At 54.0% G+C, this 24,667-nt stretch overlaps 3 protein-coding genes across 3 annotated transcripts in view; 2 read left to right on the forward strand and 1 right to left on the reverse strand.

Annotated features, from left to right (window-relative positions):
* Positions 1 to 840, forward strand: part of EVL (Enah/Vasp-like) — a 43,360-nt gene extending 42,520 nt beyond the window's left edge. The window contains 1 exon segment of the mRNA XM_049769931.1: positions 525 to 840. Within this exon segment, the coding sequence (XP_049625888.1) occupies positions 525 to 562 (38 nt within the window). The 3' untranslated portion in view covers positions 563 to 840.
* Positions 1 to 24,667, forward strand: part of EML1 (EMAP like 1) — a 669,910-nt gene that overhangs the window by 224,709 nt on the left and 420,534 nt on the right. The gene's annotated exons all lie outside the window — the stretch shown is intronic.
* On the reverse strand, positions 1,539 to 10,990 carry DEGS2 (delta 4-desaturase, sphingolipid 2). Its single transcript, XM_049769877.1, has 3 exons — positions 10,861 to 10,990; positions 3,113 to 3,855; positions 1,539 to 1,730 (listed from the first exon to the last, which is right to left on the reverse strand). Exons 1-3 carry the CDS (start codon positions 10,946 to 10,948, stop codon positions 1,584 to 1,586), a joined length of 978 nt encoding a protein of 325 aa, XP_049625834.1. The 5' UTR covers positions 10,949 to 10,990; the 3' UTR covers positions 1,539 to 1,583.

The raw sequence follows: 24,667 nt of genomic DNA on the forward strand, positions 1-24,667 counted from the left end.
AGAGCCACCCCACACTGCCCAGCCCCACCGAACCAACCGACTTCTGACCTCCACCCACCTTTCAGATGTGTGGCCAGAGGAAAGGGAAGGGCGAGGCAGACTGTGAGGCCAGGGACAGCCAGGGAAAACTGAGAGCCTGTTGGGGGCCTGAGCAAGCACGCCCCACCCACCTCAGTCAGCCTGCCCTGCCTTGGTCCTGCAGCCCATTTCCTGTTTGGCCAGTCCAGATCCCTGCGCTGTGCAGATAAGGAGTTTATAAATGTAGGGTGCCCATGGGGAAACCACAGCCACTATTGACCCGCAACTATTGGGCTGTCTGCAGAGGCTCAGAGGGACCCTCTGTCCAAACATAGGGGACCCCCGTATCTGGGGTGTGAGGACCCTTCTGAGCCCTACACGTCCCACCCCTCAGGGAACTTGAGAAATAAAGACCCACTGGGCTTGGTTGTGCCCCCATAAGTCTGGGACCTCAGGAAGTTGGGGTGCACAGGCAGAACCACCCTGAGTTCTCCCATGTCCCGCAGCCATCAGGCAGGAGCTGAGCGGAATCAGCACGTCTTAGAGCCTGGAGACCTTCAGGGACCGCAGGAGGCCCTCGGACCCCACTGCAGGCTGGGGCCCCCTGGAAGCCGTCCCAAGTGAGAGAGAGCGCCGGCCCCTAACCCCCACCTGGCCCTGCAGGCGCATTCGCGTTTTTGTACTTTATTCGCTTATTTAAGTGTCTGTCTGGGGTGAGCAAGCCCCACCCCACCCTGCTCTCCCTTCCAGGGCCCCTCACGGCAGGTGGGGTGGGCGGGCGCGTCGCGTCGTGTCCATGGTAATAAACGGTTCCTGTACACATTGCTGCCTCTGGGGGCGGGGGAAGGGGCCTGAGGGTGTTCTGGGAGCCTGGGGAGTTTTATTCTCTGCTGGGGTCAGACAGGGACCTGCTCAGGCACTCTGGGGTGTTGGGGCAGCCTAGAAATCCCCCACTGCGTCCCATAGGGAAAGCCAGCCCCACTGGGCCACACCACCCCCAATATTCAGCCTACTAGCAGCCTCTTGGACCAAAGACTGTGGGTGGGGCCCCAAATGCCCCCCAAGACCAGGATTCCAGAGTTCTGCTCAGGGGTGCTTACCCCCCACTAGGCTGCCCCAACAAGCCCGGGTTCAAAGTCCTCTGGCAAGATAGGGGTTCGGGGCCTCTTCCCAGGCATCTGGGATCAGCCAGCTTGGAAAGAGGCCTCTCCTGGCCTAGACATCAAGGTCTGGCTCAGCGCTTGGCAGGTTGGCTCAGCCCGGGACAGACAACACAAGCCTCCCTCTGGGCAGAGCCCAGCATGGCCAGCTCGGCCCTGTGATCCCACCCGCCCCAGGAAAGGCAGGACAAAGGCGCTGACACCCCAAGTGAAAAGCATTTAATTCAGGGTGGGCTGTCTCAGAGTAGGCACAGGTGGGCACGAGGGCAGCTTCACCCAGGAGCACAAGTTTTTCCCAACCCCAGTCTGGCCAGTGACCCCGTCGGACTGGGGCTCGACGGGCACAGTAGCAGTGGACCACGAAGGGCGCCCTGGGCAGGTGGGGAATAGCGTGTCCAGGTGGGCTCACAGGCCTTTGTTTGCCAACTGGCACACCCGCTTCACCCGCGTGTAGGGGCCCATGGAGTCTTGGAACACGAAGTCCCAGAGCACCTTCACCCAAGACTGGTACTGCGGCAGGTGATCGTAGTATTCGGGAGCGATCTTCCGCACCTGCAAGGGAAGGCAGAGGTCACGGGAGTGGGGCACACGCGGCCCAGTGTGTGCAAGGGCCGCATGCAGTGGCACCCCACGGCGGGGACTCACTGCCCTGCAGCCCCAGCACGCATGAGACTGAGACAGGGCTGAGGGGGGCTGTGCCCACTAAGGACGAAGTTGCAACCCTCCAGGTTCAGCAAGGATGAGGCCTGTGATCCCGTGTTGCCATCCCCACCCTGGGCCTCCTACAAGCAACAGGGTGCGTTCAGCCTTGAGCCAACCTTGTGGAGGGAGGTGTGGGGGGAGGTCCCTCTAAAGCAGCCTGTGGCTTGTTTGGAGAATGAGGGTGCGGGCCAGAGCTGTCTTGCCTCATGCTCTCATCTGTGACACGCTAGCCCTCAGGAGTCCCAGGGGTGGGCTGCACACCCTGTGCTTACAGCACACACACAAGGTTGTATGCTCTGCCTGCCTGCATTCCTACAGGCGAGCCCGCATGTAGAGTCCTGCTTTGCTGCGCATTCCGCTTATCTCATCGCTGCACAATCCTCCAAATGCTCCGCGCTCCGCCCATAGTTGCACAATTGTCTAACACCCATCATGCGCGGTCCACCTATGCACACCCGCCTGCTTAGGCATGGTTCCACCGTTACTGTAAACTCCACTCCACCATCACAGCGGGCCCTCCTAGGCACACTCCGCCCATCACTGCAAACTCCGCCTACTGCTGCACCCTCAGCCTATACGCTGGCTTCCCTAAGCACGCTCTGCTCATCACTGCAGGCTCCGCCTACTACTGCACCCTCAGCCTATCACGCTGGATCCCCTAAGCACCCTCCACCCATCACTGCAAGCTCCGCCTACTGGTGGACGTTCAACCTATCACACTGTTTCACCTGCACGCCCTGCCCACTGCTGCACGTTCAGCCTATCACGCTGGCCCCATAGCACGCTCCACCCATCACTGCAGGCTCCGCCCACTGCCGTTCAACCAATCACTGATCCACCTGCACGCCCCGCCCATCGCACGTTCAGCCTATCGCGCTGGCCCACTAGGCATGCTCCGCCCACTGCAGCACACTCAGCCTACCACACTGGCTCTCCTAGGCAGGCTCCGCCCACTGCTGCACTCCCAGCCTATCGCGCTGGCCCACCTAGGCATGTCCCGCCCACTGCTGCGTGTTCAGCCTATCACACTGGCCCACCTAGGCACGGGTCACCATCACTGCTAGCTCCGCCCACTGCTGCTGCTTCTGCAGCTTCTCACCCGTGCTCCCGCTTCTGGCCCAGCTCTGCTCTCGGCCTACCGACCCTGACCAAGGTCCCTCCGAGACCCCTTAAGGCCGGCTTCGCTTCCCCCTCCTCGCTGAGTCCGGCCCGACACCCCCGCGTCCACCTACCAGGGGCAGATTGCAGCTGGGGATGCTGGGGAAGTCGTGGTGCTCCACGTGGTAGCCCACGTTGAAGGTGATCCAGTTGAGGGGCCCGTAGTAGGAGTAGGTCTCGTGGCCCTTGAGGAACATGTAGTGCTCGGCTACGAAGTGGCCCGAGATGGGGTGCAGGCCCAGGCCCAGCAAGCTGCTGACCAGCAGGTAGACCACGGGCCGGATCCCCCAGAGCGCGAAGAGGGTGACGTCGACCGCCAGCTGCACCAGGGTGTTGAGCACCTCCATGCGCGTCACGGCCTTGGGGTTGATGCAGAGCGGCCGCAGCGCGTAGAAGAAGGGCTGCAGCGCCAGCCACAGCACCTTGCGCGCCGGCGTGCAGAAGAACCAGCCCTCGAAGCGCGTGGGCACGTCCACGTCCAGCCCGTGGCCGCCCAGGTAGCGGTGGTGGTCCACGTGGTACTTCTTGAAGGAGGCCGAGTAGGGCACCCCGACGGGCAGGTTGGCCACCACGGCCAGCCAGCGGTTGTGGCCCACGCGGCTCGGCCCGAAGGCCGTGTGGTGCGACAGGTCGTGGATGGCCAGAGTCAGCGAGTGGTTGACGCAGCCGCCGAACGCGTAGGCCCAGAAGATGAGCCAGCGCCACGCCAGCCCGCACACCAGCCAGCACGCCAGCAGCTGGGACAGCACCAGCGCCAGCACCTCCCACTTGAGCCACGGGTCGGGCCGCATCAGCGCCTTGAGCTCGGGGTACTTGGCTGTGGGACCCCAGGGGAGAGCAGAGAGGGGAGGGGAAGGGAAGGGAGGGTGAGGGCGGTGCTCCCGCTGCCGCTCGTCCTCCTCCCCTGCTTCCCTTTTCCCTTCCTCTTCCCTTCCTCCACCTCCCCTCCTCTCCCTCTTCAGTGTTCCATCCCACCTCTCTTCCAACTCCCTCCCTTATTCCTACTTTCCCTCCTCCCTCCACCTTCTTCCCTTCTTACTCTTGCTATTTGGGGGAGGGGGTCACACCCAGCAGTGCTCAGGGGTTACTCCTGCCTCTACACTCAGAAATCGCTCCTGGCAGGCTCGGGGGACCTTATGGGATGCCGGGATTCGAACCACCGTCCTTCTGCATGCAAATCAAATATCCTGCCTCCATGCTATCTCTCGGGCCCCTTAATCTTGCTATTAATACTCCTTCCTAATATTAATACTCCTTATTCCTACTCTTCCTCCTCCCTCTCCTGTATTCTCCTGCCCCATCCCTCCTCCTCACCAACCCCCTCCTCCCAATCTCTCTCTCCTCCTCCCTCCCATCTCCCCTCCTTATTCCCACTCTCCCTCTCTTCCTTTCCTTCTCCCACCTCCTCTTCTCTTCCATCTCCTGCCTCCCTTCCCCTCATCCATCCTTCCCCTAAGCCCAGGGCTTGTCCTAAGATCAAGCACTGTGTCTGGGGTCCACATAGCGGGGGGGATGGGGGACAGCATGGTAGCTCCCTTCGGGCAAGCAGGTGCATGGACACCCACCGTCTACACTCTTGGGCACCCACTCCACCACACAGCCACAGCAGGCAGTTTTGCTAGCTGGGCTCAACCAGTGGGGCAGGCTTTGAAGTGGGAGTGAGGTGGGGGAACCCATGGGGTGTGGGCATGGGATCTGCCCACCAGCTGCCAGCCTCAGTGCCACTCGGGGTCTGGGGTCAGTGGGGCGGTGGAAGGAGGCAGGATCTCACTGAGAAGGGCACCCCCTCCTGACCAAAGGCAAGCCATGAAGTGTGGTTCCTCCGTGACAAGATTATATGAGCTAGCTACACCACATCCCACACTGCACAGCCCTCTTCAGACCAGGACCAGTGTGCCAAACGCAGGAGGAGCCATCTGAACTGAACGGAATCAGGGAAATGGGGTTGGTGATGAGGGGCACAGACCTGCCCGGCTTAGGGGGCATGGGCAGACAGGGTGCCCCTGAGGTGTGCCTGCATTCCATGAAGGAGGCAGAAGAACCAAGTCAGTGACAGCTAGAGTTGGGTGTTGGGTAATGAGTTGGGGATTCATGTGCAGTCAGGTTTCCTGAGCAAGTCCCTGAGAGACACCCTCTGACCCACAAATAGGACTCATGGTCAAATAACTCCCTGTATAGCAGGAGAGCTGCCTGAGTGGCAACTATGAGGTGGAGGCAGAGATAGGCTGATAAGATAATCAGGCTCAGGCATGCCGATCTGGGGCTATGGACAGGACAGTGCTTTGGGCATGGAACCTTCCTGGCAGGCTCAGGAAGGTGGAGAGCGAGGGGCATGTGGGTACCCCATGGCCTCTTTCCTGCCTGCAGCTGGACCCCATTTCTGCAGGGCACCTGGTGCAGGCAGAGGGAGGTGCTGGCAATGGCAGAGTTTCAGCCCCAGCACCCCTAAACTCTCCCTGGTGCTTGGGCAGACTGGGGACAGCAGGATGCAGAGGAGAAGGTGGTGCAGCCTCAAGGTCACCCCCCCCCCCCCGCACCTGGGGATCACCAGCTCCACCCTTCTCCCTCCCAACTCCTCCCCCTCACTGCACCACCCCCCATTCCAGCTCATTTTGAGACCTGGGAATGATCGGCAGATTTGGGGGTTCCACTTTCAGTTCTGTGACCCCAGCCCGAAATTCGAGAGGCTTAGAGGCATGTACCTGCTCTTCACGGGGCTGCCTGGGGGAAGGGCACTTCCTCTTGGGAAGATGCCAAGCAGTCTCACCTGTGCTGGTTGAGTGGGTGAGCGGGTGAGCGGACCACAGGGTTGAGGACAGAGCATTGCCCATGTCGAGAACCAAGAACTGAGAACCACCTCGGGCTTGTTTTCTTAGAGACCTGACTTGTTGCCTGGTACAGTGTGTGGGAAACTCAGAACCCCTCCCCCAAAATCCACATCCCAGTCTTCCTGGGAGGGCCTGACCAGTGACCTCTCCTTTCCCCAGCAATTTCCCCCTCCCTCACCTCTCCCACCTCTGCAAACACACACACACACACACACACACACACACACACACACACACACACAGCCTCCCCTTGCATGCAGCAGGCTCAGCACCTCTAGGTTTGGACCCTCCTCCTGCCCTAACTTTTCCACTTTCCCACCATGGCCTCATGGCTTCTCAGCCACCCTCAGCACCTTCTTCCTCTTCTGGGTCTTCACTAGCTAGGGCCAGTCTTCCAGAACCTTCTCAGGAAAACCCCCAAAGGCTTCTAATCCCTCAAGCCATCCCTGTCACCCCAAGCCTGACAACCCTCACCTACTGCCCAGCCACTACCTCCACTGGCAAATATTTGCAGTCCAGATGATTGGGAGGGGAGAGGCCCTAGGCATGGCCAGGCCCCCAGACTTGAAGGACGGGGCTCCCAGGGGTGCCAAGGTATCTGGGGAGAGGGGAGAGGAGCCCACAGGCCAGCCAGCCCTGGGTCCGAGGTGTGTTTCAGCACATCTCCCAGTTTGACGTGGACCCAACAGACATGACGTAAGTAACAGGGAGGTGACATGGAGGGACCAGACAGGTGCAGAGGAGACCAGAGGGGCCCTGGGCAAGAAGTATGATCTTAGGGACTCCTGAGGAGTGCCTGGTTCCCAGGAAGAAGCTGGAGTGAGGCAGGCCTGTAAGAGTTTCCGTCGGCTCCAGGGCTCCCCCACTCTAGAACAGGATGGGGTGGGGGACATGAAACAAGGCCTGGCCCTGCCCTGGAAAGAAGATAAAGCAGAGAGGAAGACCCAAAGTGGCAATCAGTGCAGAAAGACGGGCAAAGGTCATAGGTAAATATTCAAGCGCCCTGAAGGAGGAGCTGGAGGAAAGGCAGGTATATGGGCTCCCCTGGCACCTGCCACAAATATGGTCCTGGTCTCATGATCCTGGCAGCCTCAGCTGTCTTGAGTCCTTTGCCCATTTCAGAGGCACAGAAGCCCCAGGGGCCTGGGTAAGTACTATCCAGGCTGGGACCCCCAGTGCCCAAGTGAGCACTGTGTGGGCCCCAGGGAGCACTACAACATCTCTGTATTCCAGGGCCAAGGGATAGTGAAGCAGGAAGGGCATTTGCCTTGCAGGCAGCTGACCTTCCACCCCTTGCAGCACTTAGGGTCCCACGAGCCCCACCAGGAGTGTTGCCTGAGCACCATGATGTATGTGGCTCCAAAACAAAAAAAAGAGAAAAAGAAGAGTTTAAATCAAAATGAGGGGCTGGAGCCAGAAGGTCCCCCAGCACCACCACTGTGATCCCTGAATGCAGAGCCAGAAGCCCTGAGCACTGCCAGGTGTGCCCCAAGTAAGACAAATGAGGGAGCAGGAAGCATTGTGGGGAGCAGCTGGCCACATCCCAGGAAGGAAGGATATAGAAACTTCCCAAACAGCTGCCTCTCCACAAGTACTTAGCTCCTCAAACCGTGTGGGTACGTGTGTGCATGAATCTGTGTGTGCACAAACGCATGCGTGTGGACCTGTGTGTGCATGGCTGAGTGTGTATACAGATGTGTGTGGGCTTGTTGTACATGGATGTGTATGAATCTGTGTGAGCCACGGATTTGTGTGTGCATGAACTTGTGTGTGTACAGATGCATATGTGTGGATCTGTGTGTGTGCGCGGATGCATGGCGGAGCTATGTGTCTACCCCATCGCACAGTGCAGAGTGAGGTCCGAGCGTTCTCAGGCTAAAGCTGAGCTGAGCGAACATTTGCAAAGCCAGTGAGTGGGGGAGCCTTGCCTGGCCACACCGCTCCAGAGGGAGAAGCACAGGGACTGTATTGTCTGCCTAGGGCAGAGATGGGGCTTTGAGCCAGGGAGCCCTTCCTTGCAGAATTGATGGGGCCTCCCTGGGAGGTATGAGTGACCCCTCAGGGCCACCCAGGGGGCCCCTCCTGTAGCTCCCTTCACCAGTAGGACCCTGAGGTGCAGACTCAGCTACAGTGCTCTCTCCAGGCATTTTCCAAAGCCCTCCTTGGGTAGTGTGAAAGGGGGAGGGTCGTGTGACCTCCAAGACCACAGACCCCCTACGACCAGGACGGTCTTATCCCCACAAGGCCCTCCAAGGCCATTCCCAAGCACCACCGGCCTTGTTGTCAAGCCTGACTCCTTCTCTTTGATGATGTGAATATTTTTACTTACTTAAGCCCAGCTTTCATTTAACAAAAGCAAAAGACCAAAAAGTGCTTTTGTTTTTGAAAAGACAAACACAAATCCTGTTTCTTGTTCCCTGGCCAAGCCTGGCTGGAGTCCACCTGAGAAGAGCCTTGTCTGCCTGGCTTCCAGGGGGAGGGGATCCCCCTGATACCCCTCCCCACCTGCTGGCCCCCAAAGTCACCATACTCCAGGTGGAGAGCAACCTCTCCCCCTTGATAGCAAGCAGCATTATGTGTCCCCAGCTGACTAGGATCTTCATTGTTGTTCAATGATTGGGTCAAACATGGGGGTGTGGGCGGACAGCCCAGGGTGGAGCTGCTCTTACCCAAAGTCTGTGTGCTCCTCCCAGTCCCTGAATTCTGTTGCCAGAATTCTGTGGCAGAACCACCAAGAAGCTTAGAAGAAAGGATGTGTCTGAACCCAGAATTCAGGGCATCTGTCTGGTGCAGTGCAGTCATGAAGTACCCAGCCCAGCATTTAATACCTTTTCACTTGGGGCCGAAGCAGTGGTTCAAGCCGTAGCACATTTGCCTTGCACACTCTAACCTAGGATGGACTGCAGTTCGATCCCCGGGCGTCCCATATGGTCCCCCAAGCCAGGAGCGATTTCTGAGCACATAGCCAGGAATAACCCCTGAGCGTCACCAAGTGTGGCCCAAAAAGAAAAGAAAACAAAACAAAACAAAAACCTTTTCACTTAATCCCAGGTTTCCTCAATGGAAGTTATTTTTGTTTTGGGGTTCAAGCCAAAAAGGATGCCCAGGGCTTACTCCTGGCTATCTATGTCACTATTAAGTTCTTTTCTTTTCTTTCTTTTTTTTTTTTGGGGGGGGCACACCCACTGATGCTCCAGGGTTATTCCTGGCTCTACGCTCAAAAATCTCTCCTGGGGCTGGAAAGATAGCACAGTGGTAAGGCATTTGCCTTGCACTCAGCCGATCCAGGATTGACGGTGGATTGAATCCCAGCATCCCATATGGTCCCCAAGCCTGCCAGGAGTGATTTCTGAGTGCAGAGCCAGGAGTAACCCCTGAGCGCTTCGGGGTGTGAACCAAAAACAAACAAAAAGAAGTCTCCTGGCTCAGGAGACCATATGGGACACTGGGGATCAAACCCAGGTCTGTCCTGGATCGGCCATGTGTAAGGCAAATGCCCTACCACCAATAAGCTCTTTTCAACTTCCCTAAACTTCATTGCCTCATCTGGGGTTGACTAAGTATGTGGCCAGTGAGTAACAGAACAAACCTCATGGGGAGACCAGCTTGGCAGCCTCAGTTCTTCCCCCCACCAACCCCAGTTTGGGGGGCTGGAGTCACCCAAGGAATCTCAAAAGAGTGCCTAACCCAAGCCCTGGAAGGGGGACTTTCTATAGGAGGTAGCACTGAGCCAGAGTGAGTCAGGGAGAGGGGGGACACCTAGGCAGAGACCACTGAGGCAGGGCCAGGAGGGGGGAGGCCTCTGTGTCACGCCCAGGGCACCCCAGCCTTTCCCTCCTTGCCTGCCACCCTGTCCAGCAAGCTTCATGCCCTGGTGTGCTGTGAGCCAGAGTTTCTCCCCAGACACCCCTTCACCATGTTCTGGGCCACATGCTCAGATCACATCCATCCCTCCTGGTTTGGGGGGGGGGACCCCCACAGCTCAACAGGAGGAGTCTCCTGCCCCTGAGGCCTCCTCCACCTGGGGCCCGGTTCCTGGAATCCTGGGGGCTTAGGTAGGCAGCCTGCCAGGGCTCTCTGCTCAGAGGCAGGGGAGGGAGGGACACCCCAAAATCCTCCAGGGTCCCCTAAGCCTCCCGACATTACTGCTCAGCCACTAGGAGATAGTGGTGGGCAGGGCCCTGGACGCTCTGGAAGACCAAACCGTCGGTTTCCTTAACATACCCAACAAGGTGCTCACTCCCCTGAGCAGGTGCAGGCGGCCATGAGTGTGCATGGAAATGAGGCAGGGCTGAGCCCTCAAGGGGAATCAGAGCCCCAGCTGGGCCAAAGGACAGGGGCCCGGTCCAGGGTGGTAGAGGAGAGGGAGAGAGTCAGAGAGAGACAGAGAAGAGAAGAGAGAGAAGGAGAGGAGGAGGGAGAGGAGAGAGAAAAGTGAAGAGAAGAGGGAGAGGAGAGTGAGGAGGAGAGGGAGAGGAGAGAGAAGTGGAGAGAAGAGAGGGAGAAAAGAGGAGAGGGAGAGGAGAGAGGGAAAGACAAGGGAGAAAGAGAGAGCTGTAGCGAACAGGGATGCCTCGGAGAGAGGAGTAACCGTGCCCGGGGACCAGCCAGAAGCTCAAGCTCGAGGGACCCCAAACTTTAGGGAGGAGTTCAGGGCATCCAAGTAGAGGGTGGAAAGCACTTAACCCGATGGGCAAAGATAACAGGTAGGCCCCGCACGACAAGGTCGTCCCCAGGGGGGGCACGGCCCTCTGTACCACTTCGCCACGCGTGGGTACCCCAGACGCGCACTCCAGGACCCGCGTTCGGTCCCGGGTCCCGCTGCAAGCAAGCAGAGGCGCGCAGGTATCCCTGAATCCGGGGTCCCAGGGGAGGCGGGGGACCCCTCTAGTCCCACCTCGAGGCGCGGGGTTCCTCGGCCGGCCCCGGGTTCCAGGAGAGCCAGAGGCGCGGGGGGGCCCCCCGAGTCCCACCCCGGGCGCAGCCGGGCTCACCGAGCATCTCCTTGCGCCGCTGCGTGTGCGGCTGGTCGCTGTAGACCCACTCGAAGTCGCTGCGGCCGCGGCCCGCGCTGTTGCCCATCGCGCCCCGTGCACCGCGCGCTCTGCTGCTCCTGCGGGCCCCGAGTCCGACCAGATGGGGCGGCGGGCGGGCGGGGCGCCCCAGGGCGGGGACTCACTCATAGGAGCTGGGCGAAGTGCACCCGACAGTGCCCAGGAGGGGCGGGACCTTGGGGACCCTCTGGGAAGGGTGCCCGGCGCGGTTCCCCGGGTCTCCCGACTCTCCCCTCTCTCCCGAGAGTCCCAGGCAGTCGGTGCTCGAGGTACTCCCCCCTCCCCTCCCTCTCACACCCCTGCCTAGATGAAAACTGAGGCGCACTGGGTGATCCTCGGTGGTAGGGCCTGGAAAAGGACGCTTATGACTCAAGGGAAGGACAGGAGGACATGGGCTTTAGGTCATTAGGGATGAATAGGAGTTCGAGAGGGGGTGCACCTAAGGGTGCAGCCGCGGGAGTGGGGAGTCAGGTTAAAGGGAAGCTCCCATCCCCTGCCGGCTCCTCCACAGCCCCAAGGGTGGGGTGATCGCTGAGTGGCTAGGGACGCATGTAGTGACTGTTCCCAACCCAGCCCAACCCACATTTTCATGGAAATGTGACCCATCCCACAGCGACACAGGGTGTGGTGAGGGGGCAGGCGTCCAGTCCCGCGTGTCTGCTGGCAGCCTGTCTCGTGGTGTGGAAACAGGGTGCTCTAGGCGCTTGCTTCCCCACCCAGCTGGGACAGCCAGTCATTATAATCCACACCTCTTTATGGCTGCCTGGACACCTGGAAACAGGGAGCCCAGACTATCTCTTCCCAGACAGAGGTGCCTTCCACCACTGCGGAGACCATCACCCATTGCTGGCTGCTTCAGAGCTTTGGACTCAGTGGTTCTGTTGGAACTGCACCCCTCATCCCAACTGTACACTTAGCCAAATCTGGTTTGGGTTTTTTTTTTGGGGGGGGCAGATTTTGAGGCCAGAGGCGGTGATGCTCAGGGGTTACTCCTGGCTCAGAACTCAGAAATCACTCCTAGCAGGCTGGGAGACACATGGGATGCTGGGATGGAACCTGTGTGATAGGCAAACGCCCCACCCGCTGTGCTATTGCTCCAGCCCAAAATAACTTATTAGAAGCTGGAGGGTGGGAGGAGAGAAAGAGACAGAGACAGACAGAGAGAGGACAGCGAGCTTCGCTTTGCTCTCTAAGGACCCAGGGTCAACCCTAAGCTCCAAATAATGCCCAGAGCCCTACCAGGAGTGATCCTTAAACTCAGAACCAGGACTGGGCCCTTAGCACCTCTGGGTGTGGCCGCCAAAACAAACAAAAGTTTATCTTAAAATTAAAGAGCCGCCACACCCCCGTGTGGGAGGTATACTAGATTAAACCTAGAACTCAGAAGTGCCAGGTCTGTGACTCCCAGAGTCATGTCTGAGGTCCCAGAGCTTCTCTGTCAAATGTCAGACACATGCACATATATACATGCATGCAACACATACCCACATGTGTGCATACATGCACACATCTATACTTACATGTATAGATGTACTTACATGTGCATATATACACACGCACTCCCACATAAACACGTTCATGTGCATGCACACCGAGCCTTCTCAGTGTCTCCATCCCTGGTTCAAACTCGGCTTCCTACCTCACAGTGGCCATGGCCCAGTGCCTTCAAGAAAGTAGCGACCGGGCGGTGGCGCTCGAGGTAAGGTGCCTGCCTTACCTGCGCTAGCCTAGGAGACGGACCGCGGTTCGATCCCCCGGCGTCCCATATGGTCCCCCAAGCCAGGAGCGACTTCTGAGCGCATAGTCAGGAGTAACCCCTGAGCGTCACCGGGTGTGGCCCAAAAACCAAAAAAAAAAAAGAAAGTAGGGATTGTGGTGAGGGGTAAGTAGGCCCATTCCCAATTTTCGTGGCTAGCTTCCACACACCTTTCCACACCCACCGCTGTGTAAAACAAGAATCTCTTTTGGGACATATGCAAGAAGCAAGACTGGGATATTGCAATGAAAGCCTCATGTCCCAGTCCTGGAGAGATTGGGGGATGCAGGTCTGGAAGCGACACCAACACAGGAAACAATCCATAGGTTAGGGAAATAAGACAGGTTCAGAAACTTCCAGCACAAGCAGGCAAACAGACAAGCAGGCAAAAGGTACAGGAAGGCAGACAGGCAAGTTGTGGGACCGAAACCAGAAGAAAAACCTCTGACCCAAAGTCTTTATTGGACAGAGAAGGACCACCCTTTTGGGTGGAGAACAGGTAGGGGTAGGGGGATGTTGTGTATGTAAACATTTCCATGGAATTATTATGTTACTGATCCTACCCTGATCAGTGATTGTGTCCTACCCCAGGGTGTGACCTGACATTCTGCTCCCACCCTAGGGTGGTACTTGATTCTGCTCCCACCCTAGGGTGGTACCTGATTCTGACATATAAAAGCAAGGGTCTGTGGAAGGCAGGGGCTTTTTTCAAGGGCTGATTCTGTGGCTTTTGGTTTCAGCCATGTCCACCGAATAAAGCTGATATCTTCTGAAGCCTGACTGCCTGTTAGCTTTATACCTGCCACATTCACCTCAGAACCACCGGCTGAAAGGGGTGACAGACGCTCGTACGCTCGTACTCGTACTCCGTGCTAGAGGAGAAAGACCTCATCCTCCATCCCTCCATCAGTCAGCCCTATCAAGGGCTGATTTGCAACATAATGGCTCCCGAACAGGGCCAATCCAGAGGTTTTACCTGCCCAGGTGGGACAGACCCAGGACCAGGATTGATCCCTGGCATCCCATAGGGTCCCCCCAGCCTGCCAGGAGTGATTTCTGAGCACAGAGGCAGGAGTAACACCTGAGTGCTGCTGGATGTGGCTCAAAAAACACACAAAAAAGTTAGACACGGGTGCTCAGTAAATATTCTGAAATATCCTGATTAAAGTTAAAACCAGTTACTCCAACAGGATATGGCCCATCCAGGAGTGGCTGCTTTGGAAGTTTCTAGAAAGACAGAACAGGTGGCTGGAGTACAGCAGAGAGGATATTTTTTGTGTTTTTGTTTGTGTGTGTGTTCAGGCCATACCAGGCAGTGCTCAGGGGTTCCTCCTGGCTGTGCTATCAGGAATCATTCCTGGTTTGGTAGTACTTGGGGGACCCTTTGGGATGCCAGGGATAGAACCTGGGTCGGCTCACTCTGTGCAAGGCAAATACTCTTCCTACTGTGCAATTGCTCCAGCCCATAGAGTAAACTCTTGAGAAAATCTGGATATGATCTTCAAACCAAATAAAATTTAAAAAGTAAGTAAATACAAATTAAAACAAAACAAGAAGATGGAGCAGGCAAAATACTCCCTTCTGGAGTCTGAAATGTCACTGACAGTGTAATTATCATTTAATTATAAAGCAGCAGGATAATTCCTACCTGAGACAAATTTTTCCAGGACAACTCATGGCCTCAGAAATGTTTGATTACTGAAGTGCTCTTGGAGAGAGAGAATTGAGTCGCATTCAACCCCTCACAATCATAGCCTGTGTGGAAACCAATAAAGACGGCACTTTTAACAAGCCAGAGATGGGGCCAGAGTGATAGCACAGCAAAGAGGGTGTTTGGCTTGCACGTAGCTGACCCAGGACCAGGATTGATCCCTGGCATCCCATAGGGTTCCCCCCAGCCTGCCAGGAGTGATTTCTGAGCACAGAGGCAGGAGTAACACCTGAGCGCTGCTGGATGTGGCTCAAAAAACACACAAAAAAGTTAGACACGGGTGCTCAGTAAGGCACTTGATCTCTCTGCAGGTGATCTGAGTTTGATTCTCAGTACCCATACACAGAGCTCTGCTGGGAGTGATCCCTGAAAACAGAGCCAGGAGTCAACACTGAGCACTGTTGAGTGTGGCCTCCAAAACAAAAAATATTAAAGGAATTCATAATGCAGGCTCTTCATTACGCGGTTTTCAGGCTAACAAAATGAAGACTAGGGGGTCCAGAACAATAACACAGTGGGGAGGGATCTTGCTGTGCATGTGGCTGACCCGAGTTCAATTCCCAGCATCCCATAAGGTCCCCTAAGCCTGCCAGGTGTGATTCCCGAGCACAGAGCCAGGAGTAACTCCAGGTTACTGCCGGGTGTGGCCGAAAGGCCAAAATAACAAAAGCCATGGCAAGGGGGTTACAAATGCCCCCGAATAGAGCCTGCCTGGGAACTGAACTGCTCTTCAGTAGAAAGCTAGGAATAGAGGGCACTGGCATGGGGCGATAGTGAGCCTGGATCCAAGCTGCTGGCTTCCATCTCAGGAATGAGAAGCAAAGTGGGGCAGAGAAGGCTCTGGCTAGAGCACTGGATTCCAGATTCGCTGGCAGAAAACCAGCATGGAGCCCAGTCCCCTGAGTCCAGCAGGCGTGGCCCCCAAATCCAGGTGGTGAGTTGGCCCAGATGGCAGCGAGACTGGCCTTGGCCAGCTCTGGGCTCCCTGGCCGGCCCCACGGCGTCACCTGAGAGGGCCCAGTGCCTGCAACACCTGCCTTCAGCTGGCACGGCTGACCTGGGAGCCAGCCCGGCAGCTCTGAGCCCTGGGGCAGGGGGTGACACCCCAACCTCCCAACCCAGGGCCCTGCACTGAGATGCTGGTAAAGTGCAGGACCGGGTGCTGGGGGAGGAGTGTGACCCTGACACTCATTGCCTATGGTGGGGACCCTGTGGGAATCTGGCCTTGGCCTGGAGGGGTTGCCATGGCCTCTGGCTATAGCTGAGGCTGGCAGGTCACCCCAGGAGAAAGGTAGAGTCCAGGCCTCCCCATCCTATTCTATTTCTCTTATCAGCCCCAGGAAACAGCCACTGGTTTCAATGTTTCAGGCAACTGAATCCAAGGACAGAGAACACCCCAAACCAGACGGTACCATTCTCTCTCTCTCCCTGGGGATCGGCCTGCAGGCTGCCCAAGGTGTGTTGGTGTTGGCCTCAGTCGTCTCTTGGCTGAACTCGGGTCTCTCTGCTCCCTGGTATTTGTCTAAAGGAAAGTGTTATTGGGGCCAGAGTGAGAACACAACAGATAGGGTGGTTGCCTTGCACAGGACCAACCCAGGTTTGATTCCCGGCATTCCATAGGGCCCCACCATGAGTAACCCCTGAGTGCTGCTGGATGTGGCCAAAAAACAAACAAAAAAGATGTTGTGTATGTAAACATTTTCATGGGATTATTATGTTACTGATCCTACCCTGATCAGTGATAGTGTCCTACCCCAGGGTGTGACCTGACATTCTGCTCCCACCCTCAGGTGGTACCTGATTCTCATGTATAAAAGCAAGGGTCTGTGGAAGGCAAGGGCTTTTTGCTGGGGCTGATTCTGGGGCTTTTGGCTTCAGCCTTATCCATGGAATAAAGCTGATATCTTCAGAAGCCTGACTGCCTGTTAGCTTTCTACCTGCCGTGTTCACCTCAGAACCGCCAGCTGAACAGGGTGGCAGACGCGTGGTCCGAGCTAGAGGAGAAAGACCTCATCCTCCATCCCTCCATCAGTCAACCTCATCAAGGGTTGTAATGCAACAAAACTAAACTGTGTTACTGTGTGCGCACACACTCACATGTGTGCACCTCACACATGTGCACACGTGCAAAGTATACGTGCATGTACACACAATCACACATACACACACACCCCACAGTGAAGGAGACATAAAAGAGAAAACAGCAGCTGTAGAGGGAAGGAAAGTCCAGCACAGTCTCACTCGTACATTCTTAGAAGAGGCCGAGAAACAGGACAGGGCGAAGGGCACTTGCTTTACATTCATGACACCAGATCCAATTTTCAGCTTTGCATATGGTCCCTGACTGTCCAACGGACACCCCTGAGCACAGAGCTAATAATAGACCCGAACACGACCAGGTGTGGCCCAAATGTCCCCTGATATACTTATGCATAGTCCATGGAATAAATAAATGTATATGCACATCAGTTAAATACATTTACAGGCACACCTCAGTTAAAATCTAGGTGCATCATTGACTCTGCTGGAAAACTAAAGCAGACATGAAAAATTGAATTGAAGCTGAGATTACCAGGTCAAGAGTGATAGGACAGCGAGGAAGGCTCTTGCCTTGCACAAGCAAACCAGGGTTCGATCACTAGCATCTCAAATCTCCTAGTACTGTCAGGAGTAATTCCTGAGCACAGAGATCGGAGTAACCTTTGAGCATCAAGGCTTGGCTCAAAAAAGAGAAAGAGAAAGAAAAAATGTAGTTGAGTTCATATCATGACCAGGATTAAAAAAAATAATAATAACGGGGCTAGAGCAATAGCGTTTGCCTTACACGCGGCTGATCCAGGACGAACCTGGGTTTTCAACCCCAACATCCCACATGGTTCCCCAAAACAAAAGCAATTTCTGAGCGAATAGCCAGGAGTAACCCCTGAGTGTTACCAGGTGTGGTCCAAAACAAAACAAACCAAACAAACAAACAAACAAAAGCCAAGAACAGGGCTGGAGAGAGCAACGCAAATACACAAATACAACATTTGCCTTGCACCGGCGGACCCAGGTTTCAGACATCAAACCTGACATCCCATATGACCAAATCCTGTTCATCATTAGGATCAATCTCTGAGCACAGAGTCAAGGTGACCCACGGGAACACTTTTTTGGCTGGCAAAAGAACGGATAATTATTGCACAGTACAATGACAACACTAGTGAGGGACTGGAGCAATCTCTGAGCATTGCCAGGTATAACCCCAAACCAAAATAAATAAATTTAAAAAACAAACAGATTACCAAGCTTTGGGGAGGACTAGAGGTGACACGGGGGGAGGGGGGGATAATTTTGTTCTTTTGGGGGACCCCTCTGTGCTCAAGGTTTATTTCTGGCTCTGCACCAGGGGTCACTTCTGGAAGTGCTCAGAGGACCCTATGGCATGCCAGAGACTGACACTGGGTTAGCTGCATGCAAGACAAGTGTTTTCCATATTGTACCATCACTCCAACCCACAGGGACACTTTTGTGGCTGGCAAAGGTACGGATACTTATTACACAATATAATGAAAATTAACACTAATGAGGGGTCAGAGCAATAGCACAATGGGGAGGTCAAGGTCATTTGTCTTGCACCCAGCTGACCTGGATTTGATCTCTGGCATTCCAAATGGTCCCCCAAGCCTGCCAGGAGTGATTCTTGAGTGCAGAGACAGGAGTAACTCCTGAACATCTGCATGTGTGGCCTAAAACAAATTAAACAAAAATTAATAACAATAGTGAAACCACCTGACCTAAAGTACAATTGGAAAAAACCCCAACATTCTGAGGACTGGAGAGAAACTACAAACATGAGGCCATAGTGACCACGAGAGCCTGGAGAGATAGCACAGCAGTGTTTGCCTTGCAAGCATGGACCAAAGGTGGTTGGTTCGAATCCTGGTGTCCCATATGGTCTCCCGTGCCTGCCAGGAGCTATTTCTGAGCAGACATCCAGGAGTAACCCCTGAGCACCGACGGGTGTGACCCAAAAAAACAAAAACAAAGCAAAATATAGTGGCCACGAGCCAGATCTTGGTACTACATCTAGAGACACTCCTAAACACTGAGCCAGGAACACTGAGCCAGCAGCTCAGGGGGTGAGCCCCATGCCTAAAACAAATGATAATTTCATTGGTCTATATAAAATAAAACCCAGGATGTATAAAATAGGAGAGAATATTGTCCACTGATATTTCCCAGGTAGTCCAGTCTGAGCCGATCCCTCTGTTCCCTTCTCAGTAAGGACAGGGACAGATTTCCCTTTTCTCTTTATATATTTATGTTGGTTTATGAGCCACTCCCAGCAGAGCTCAGGAATTACTCCTGGCTCTATGCCCAGAAATCACTCTTGGCAGTGCTCTGGGAACCATAAGGGATGTTGAGGACAGCACTCGAGTCAGTCGCATGCAAGAGCCCTCCTGTGCTATCGCTCAGGCCCCAGATTCCTCTTTTCTGCATGAACTACAGCAGCCCAGCACCACCACCAACATGCTCCCACAGTTCCATGGGGGAACTGTGGCCCCAGAGCCCAGTTCCATGACATGGTTTGTTGAGCATCCAAGTGTCCTCATTTGTTTTAGATCTAGAAATCCTGAGCTTCAGGCTCTACGACACTTTAGTCCTCTGTAGTCAGTCTAGTAGGACTCCAGGAAACCTGAGGGGAAAGTTCTTTTGTTTGGTTTGTTTGCTTGGGGTGTGTGTGTGTGTGTGTGTGTGTGTGTGTGTGTGTGTGTGTGTGTGTGTTATTTTTATTTTTGGGTCACACCTGAGAGCACTCAGGGGCTACTCCTGGCTACACTCAGAAATTGCTCCCAGCAGGCTCGGGGGGACCATATGGGATGTTGGGATTCCAACCACCAACCTTCTGCATGCAAGGCAAATGCCTTACCTCCATGCTATCTCTCCAGCCCCAAGCTAGGTTCTATAGGGCTAGAAGCAGGAAGTCTTGACTTTTAAGTTGAATGGCTGTTCTGCAAGGAGTTTCTAGGGTGTTTCATCATATCCTTTTATGGCTAGATGTTATACTTTGGTTTCTCTTCAGATCGCATAAATCTTTCGCCTTTTACTTTTATGGCTAGATGTTGCATTAAGCCCTTAGGATGGACTTGGATGGTGGATGGAGGCCTTTGTCCTTAGGCTCAAGACTGCATGGCTTTATCCTCCATTAACCGTCAGGTCATCATCTTCAGGTAGTTGCGGCAGGAATCAGACTCACTCTGACAGGCATCAGGAAGTATCAGCTTTATTCATACCTTATTCACCACATGTGTGGCCTATATCATAACCTTTTAAGCTTTCAGCCATTCTTAGCTAGCCCTGCATCTTAACTTCTTTCAGCTATCTTCCCTTTGACCTCCATGCTGGCAAAAGGCCAAAAAGCTCTAATCCCCTGGCCCAAAGGCCTTATCTCACCTTCCCAAGACCACTCCCAGGAATGGGAGGGTTCTAGCAGGTTAAGGTAAGACCCCGCCCAGAAATGGGCGGGTCTCAGGTAGATACACCTAAATCCAGGGTGGAGTCACAGCTAGGTGTCTAGAGTAATATATTGTGATTTAGTGTCTTGGGGCTTAATTATTGTTCAATTATTGTTGCTTCATTATTGTTGGAACAGAAACTTAGCCCTTAAATGGAAACTTAGCATTGGTTTGACAAGATGGAGTCCCTTATGCTTTAGGCTTCACAGTTGACACCACCAACAGAGCTCAGGGATCACTCCTGGAGGTGCTCACAGGACCTAATGGGATGCCAAGCCCTGGGTCAGTCAAGTCCAAGGCAAGTGCCCTCCTTGGGGTACCATCATTCTGACCCTCCATCTGATTGTGCTACGTAAATTTTATTGAATACAAAATTATCACTCAAATACGAAGTGTGGCTGTTGGTACAAAGGAAGTAATTGTGGGCCAGAGCCATAATCCAGCAGGTAGAACATTTGCTTCACACCCAGCCTACCCAGATTCGACCCCAACATCCCATATGTGCCTCTAAGCACCACCAGAAATGATTCCTGAGTGCAGAGCCTGAAAGGGAGTCATTGTAAGTGTCATTGCTCAGAGTTTTTTAATAGCAGTAACAACAAAGGGAGGGGCCGGAGAGATAGTATGGAGGTGGGGCGTTTGCTTTGCAGGCAGAAGAATGGTGGTTCGAATCCTGGCATCCCATATGGTCCCCTGAGCCTTCCAGGACCGATTTCTGAGCATAGAGCCAGGAGTAACTCCTGAGTGCTGCCGGGTGTGACTCAAAACAACAATAACAACAACAACAACAAAAAAAAAAAAACCCGGGGCCGGGTGGGTGGCGCTGGAGGTAAGGTGTCTGCCTTGCAAGCGCTAGCCAAGGAAGGACCGCGGTTCGATCCCCCGGCGTCCCATATGGTCCCCCCAAGCCAGGGGCGATTTCTGAGCACATAGCCAGGAGTAACCCCTGAGCGTCAAACGGGTGTGGCCCAAAAACCAAAAAAAAAAAAACAAAAACAAAAAAAAAAAAACCCAAAGGGACATTTTTTTAAATTTAAAAAAGCTGAGGAAGACTGTAGCTATAGCACAGAGGGGAGGGCATTTGCTTAGGTTTAATCCCCAACATCCCATAAAAATCCCTGAGCACTGCCAGGAGTAATTTTTGAGCACAGAGTAGGAATAAACCCTGAGCATCTCCAGTTGTGGCCTGAAAACAAAGACAAAACGACAGGGGCCCAGCCCACAGAAGAATGGTCAGGACCACATACTGAATGGGCAGCACATGGTCCTGCCTGCACTTCTGAAGTGTCCCAGGGTCCCCGGTGGTGGCCTGAGTAATGCTGTCTCCTCAAGCCCCCACAGTGAACCACTGGCCAGTTGCCAAGAATGACCCTTGGGGCCAGGACACCCTGAGCACAGCGTGGAGTAACCTGCTCCAGGAAGCAGATTAGCACCAGGAGTGGCAGACTTTTTCAGCCAGGGAGATTCCAGGATAGACAAACTGCAGTCTATGTGAGAGGTCCAAGGAGGGTCCTCTGGGGACAAAAGGGAGTCTTGCAAGGCAGGAGTGAGAGAGAACTTGGAGCAACTATAATACTAGATTTCTGGGATGTTCCAGTGTGAACAAAGAGTGAACATGGAGTAGAAGAGCAGGGCAGCAAGAGCATAGGTTTTGCATGGGGCCCACCTAAGCTCCATCCCTGGTACCCTAGAGTCTCCCCCTCCCCAGCACTGCCAAGAGTAAATCCTGAGTGCAGAGCCAGGAATCAACCCTAAGTATCATTGCTGGGCATGGCCCCCAAACAAAAACAAACAAACAAAAAAGTGCATCTGGGAGCCTTAATAGAAAAACAGAAGGGTGGGCACTTTTGTTTTGTTTTGTTTTGTTTTTGTTTTGGGGTCACAACCGGCGGTGCTCAGGGGTTACTCCTGGCTGTCTGCTCAGAAATAGCTCCTGGCAGGCATGGGGGACCATGTGGGACACCGGGATTCGAACCAACCATCTTTGGTCCTGGATCGGCTGCTTGCAAGGCAAATGCCGCTGTGCTATCTCTCCGGGCCCATGGTGGGCACTTTTCTTGCATGCGGCCAACCCCTATTTGACTTCTGGCAACCAAAGGGTCTCCTGAGCACTGCCAGGAGTGGTCAGAGCACAGAGCCAAGAGTAACCTCTGAGCATCACTGGGTGTGGCCCAAAACCAAACTAACAGGCCAGAGAGATAGCATGGAGGTAAGGTGTTTGCCTTGCATGCAGAAGGATGGTGGTTCGAATCCTGGCATCCCATATGGTCCCCCAAGCCTGCCAGGAGGGATTTCTGAGCGTAGAGCCAGGAGTAACCCTGAGCTCTGCAGGGTGTGACCCAAAACCCAAAAAAATTATTAAATAAATAAATAAATAAAAAATAAAACAACCAAACTAAAATAAAAGTATGTTTAGGAGCTGATCAATATCAATGTCTGGATAGCCCCTGAACCCCAAAGGATCCTCCGAGCACTGAAAGGAGCAATTCTGGAGCACAGAGCCAACGAGTAACCCTTGAACATCACTGGGTATGGCCCCAAACCAACCAAATCAACTAACAAAATAAAGCATGTTCAGGGGAATTGGTGTCTATCCCCCTAAATCCAAAGAGCCCCAAAACCCCAACCATACCCCTTAGGCATGTTAGGGCTACTCCTGACCAGCCTTAGGGCCTCTCACTATCCCAGTGTACATCTTGATGGGCACGTCCCAGGCTCTCGCATACCAGCTGTACCAGCCCTGGGTATGGCAAGCAAAACAGAACTACCTCTGGTAGCATAGGGGTGACAGGTAGGGATCAGCCCGGGACTCACCACCAGGTTCTGGGAACCTGTGGGCAGGAAGTGCCATTGGTCACCGGTCACTGAAAGGCGATGGATTCTCCTCCCTGAGGCTTCCCAGCCTGGAGTCCTAGCTGGGCCCTGAGTGTGGCCTACAGGACAGGAGTGTGCAGGGTTGTGTCCTGTGTGACGCTGAATGTGTGTGAGACCCTGGGTTTTATATATGAAAACATTTCCATGAGATTATTATGTTACTGATCCTACCCTAATCAATAATTGTGCCCTACCCCAGGGTGTGACCTGGTATTCTGCTCCCACCCTAGGTACCTGATTCTGATGTATAAAAGCAAGGGTCTGTGGAAGGCAGGGGCTTTTTTCAGGGGCTGATTCTGGGGCTTTTGGCTTCAGCCCTATCCACTGAATAAAGCTGATATCTCCTGAAGCCTGACGGCCTGTGAATTTTCTACCCGCTGCCTTCACCTCAGAACTGCCGACTGAACAGGGTGGCAGACACGTGGTCTGAGCTGGAGGAGAAAGACTTCATCCTCCATCCCACTATCATCCAGTCCCATCAAGGTCTGACTTGAAACACCTGGGGTTGTTTGATTCTCAGTGTGTGTGACTCCAAAGTTTGTGTGTGATCCTGGCTGTGTGCATGAGACCGAGTTGTTTGTGTGTATGATCCAAGTGTGTGTGTGTGTGTAACCTGGGTGTGTGCATGAGACCGAGTTTGTATGAGTGCTCCAAATGTATGTGTGACCCTGAATGTGTGACCCCATGTGTGTGTGCATGTGATCCTAAGTGTATATGTGTGACCCAGAGTGTGTGTGAAACCCCAAGAGTGTGACCCCAAGTGTGTATGTGACCCCAAGGGTATGTGTGCTCTGAGTAGTTGGGCTAAGGACAGGTGCTGTGAGGAATATTATTAATATAATTTATTAGGGGCTAAGCAATAGCACAGTGGGTAGGGTTTTTGCCTTGCATGCAACTGACCCAGTTTCATTCCCCAGCATCCCATATGGTCCCCAAGCCTGCCAGGAGTGATTCCTGAGTCTTACGTGTATTTCTTTCCTTTTTCTTTTTTTTTTGTTTTTTTGGGCCACACCCGGTAATGCTCAGGGGTTACTCCTGGCTATGTGCTCAGAAGTTGCTCCTGGCTTGGGGGACCATATGGGACACCGGGGGATCGAACCGAGGTCCGTCCAAGGCTAGCGCAGGCAAGGCAGGCACCTTACATTTAGCGCCACCGCCCGGCCCCGCCTTTTTCTTTTTTTGGGGGGGGGGTTTACACCCAGCAGTGCTCAGGGGTTACTCTTGGCTCTGTGCTCAGAAATCGCCCCTGGCAGGCTCAGGGAACCATGAGATGCCAGGATTCAAACCACTGTCTGTCCTTGATCGGCTGCATGCAAGGCAAACGCCCTGCCGCTGTGCTATCTCTTTGGCACCTTAAGTGTATTTCAATTTTTTTTTTTCGGTTTCTATCTCTTTTTTTGGTGCTATCACTCTTCGGCCCCTTAAGTGTATTTCTTTAATATATTGGTATATGTTCTCTATGGTATATTATGCTTTTCCCTTTTTTTATTTTTTTATTTTTGGTTTTTGGGTCATACCCAGTGGCGCTCAGGGGTTACTCCTGGGTCTGTGCTCAAAAGTTGCTCCTGACACGCTCAGGGGATCATATGAAATGCCAGGATTCAAACTGGGATCCATCCTGTGTTGGCCGCATGCAAGGCAAAAGTTTTACCTCTGTGCTATTGCTCTGGACCCTGTTTTTCCCTTTTTATTTAGATTTGTTAGTTGATATTCTTAGAAGATAGTAGAGGGCCGGAGAGATAGCATGGAGGTAAGGCGTTTACCTTGCATGCAGAAGGATGGTGGTTCAAATCCCGGCATCCTATATGGTTCCCTGAGCTTGTCAGGAGTGATTTCTGAGTGTAGAGCTAGGAGTAACCCCTGAGTGCTTCCGGGTGTGACCCCCCCCCAAAAAAAAAGAAGACAGTA

This window comes from Suncus etruscus, chromosome 3, assembly GCF_024139225.1.
Source record: "Suncus etruscus isolate mSunEtr1 chromosome 3, mSunEtr1.pri.cur, whole genome shotgun sequence".
NCBI lineage: Eukaryota > Metazoa > Chordata > Mammalia > Eulipotyphla > Soricidae > Suncus > Suncus etruscus.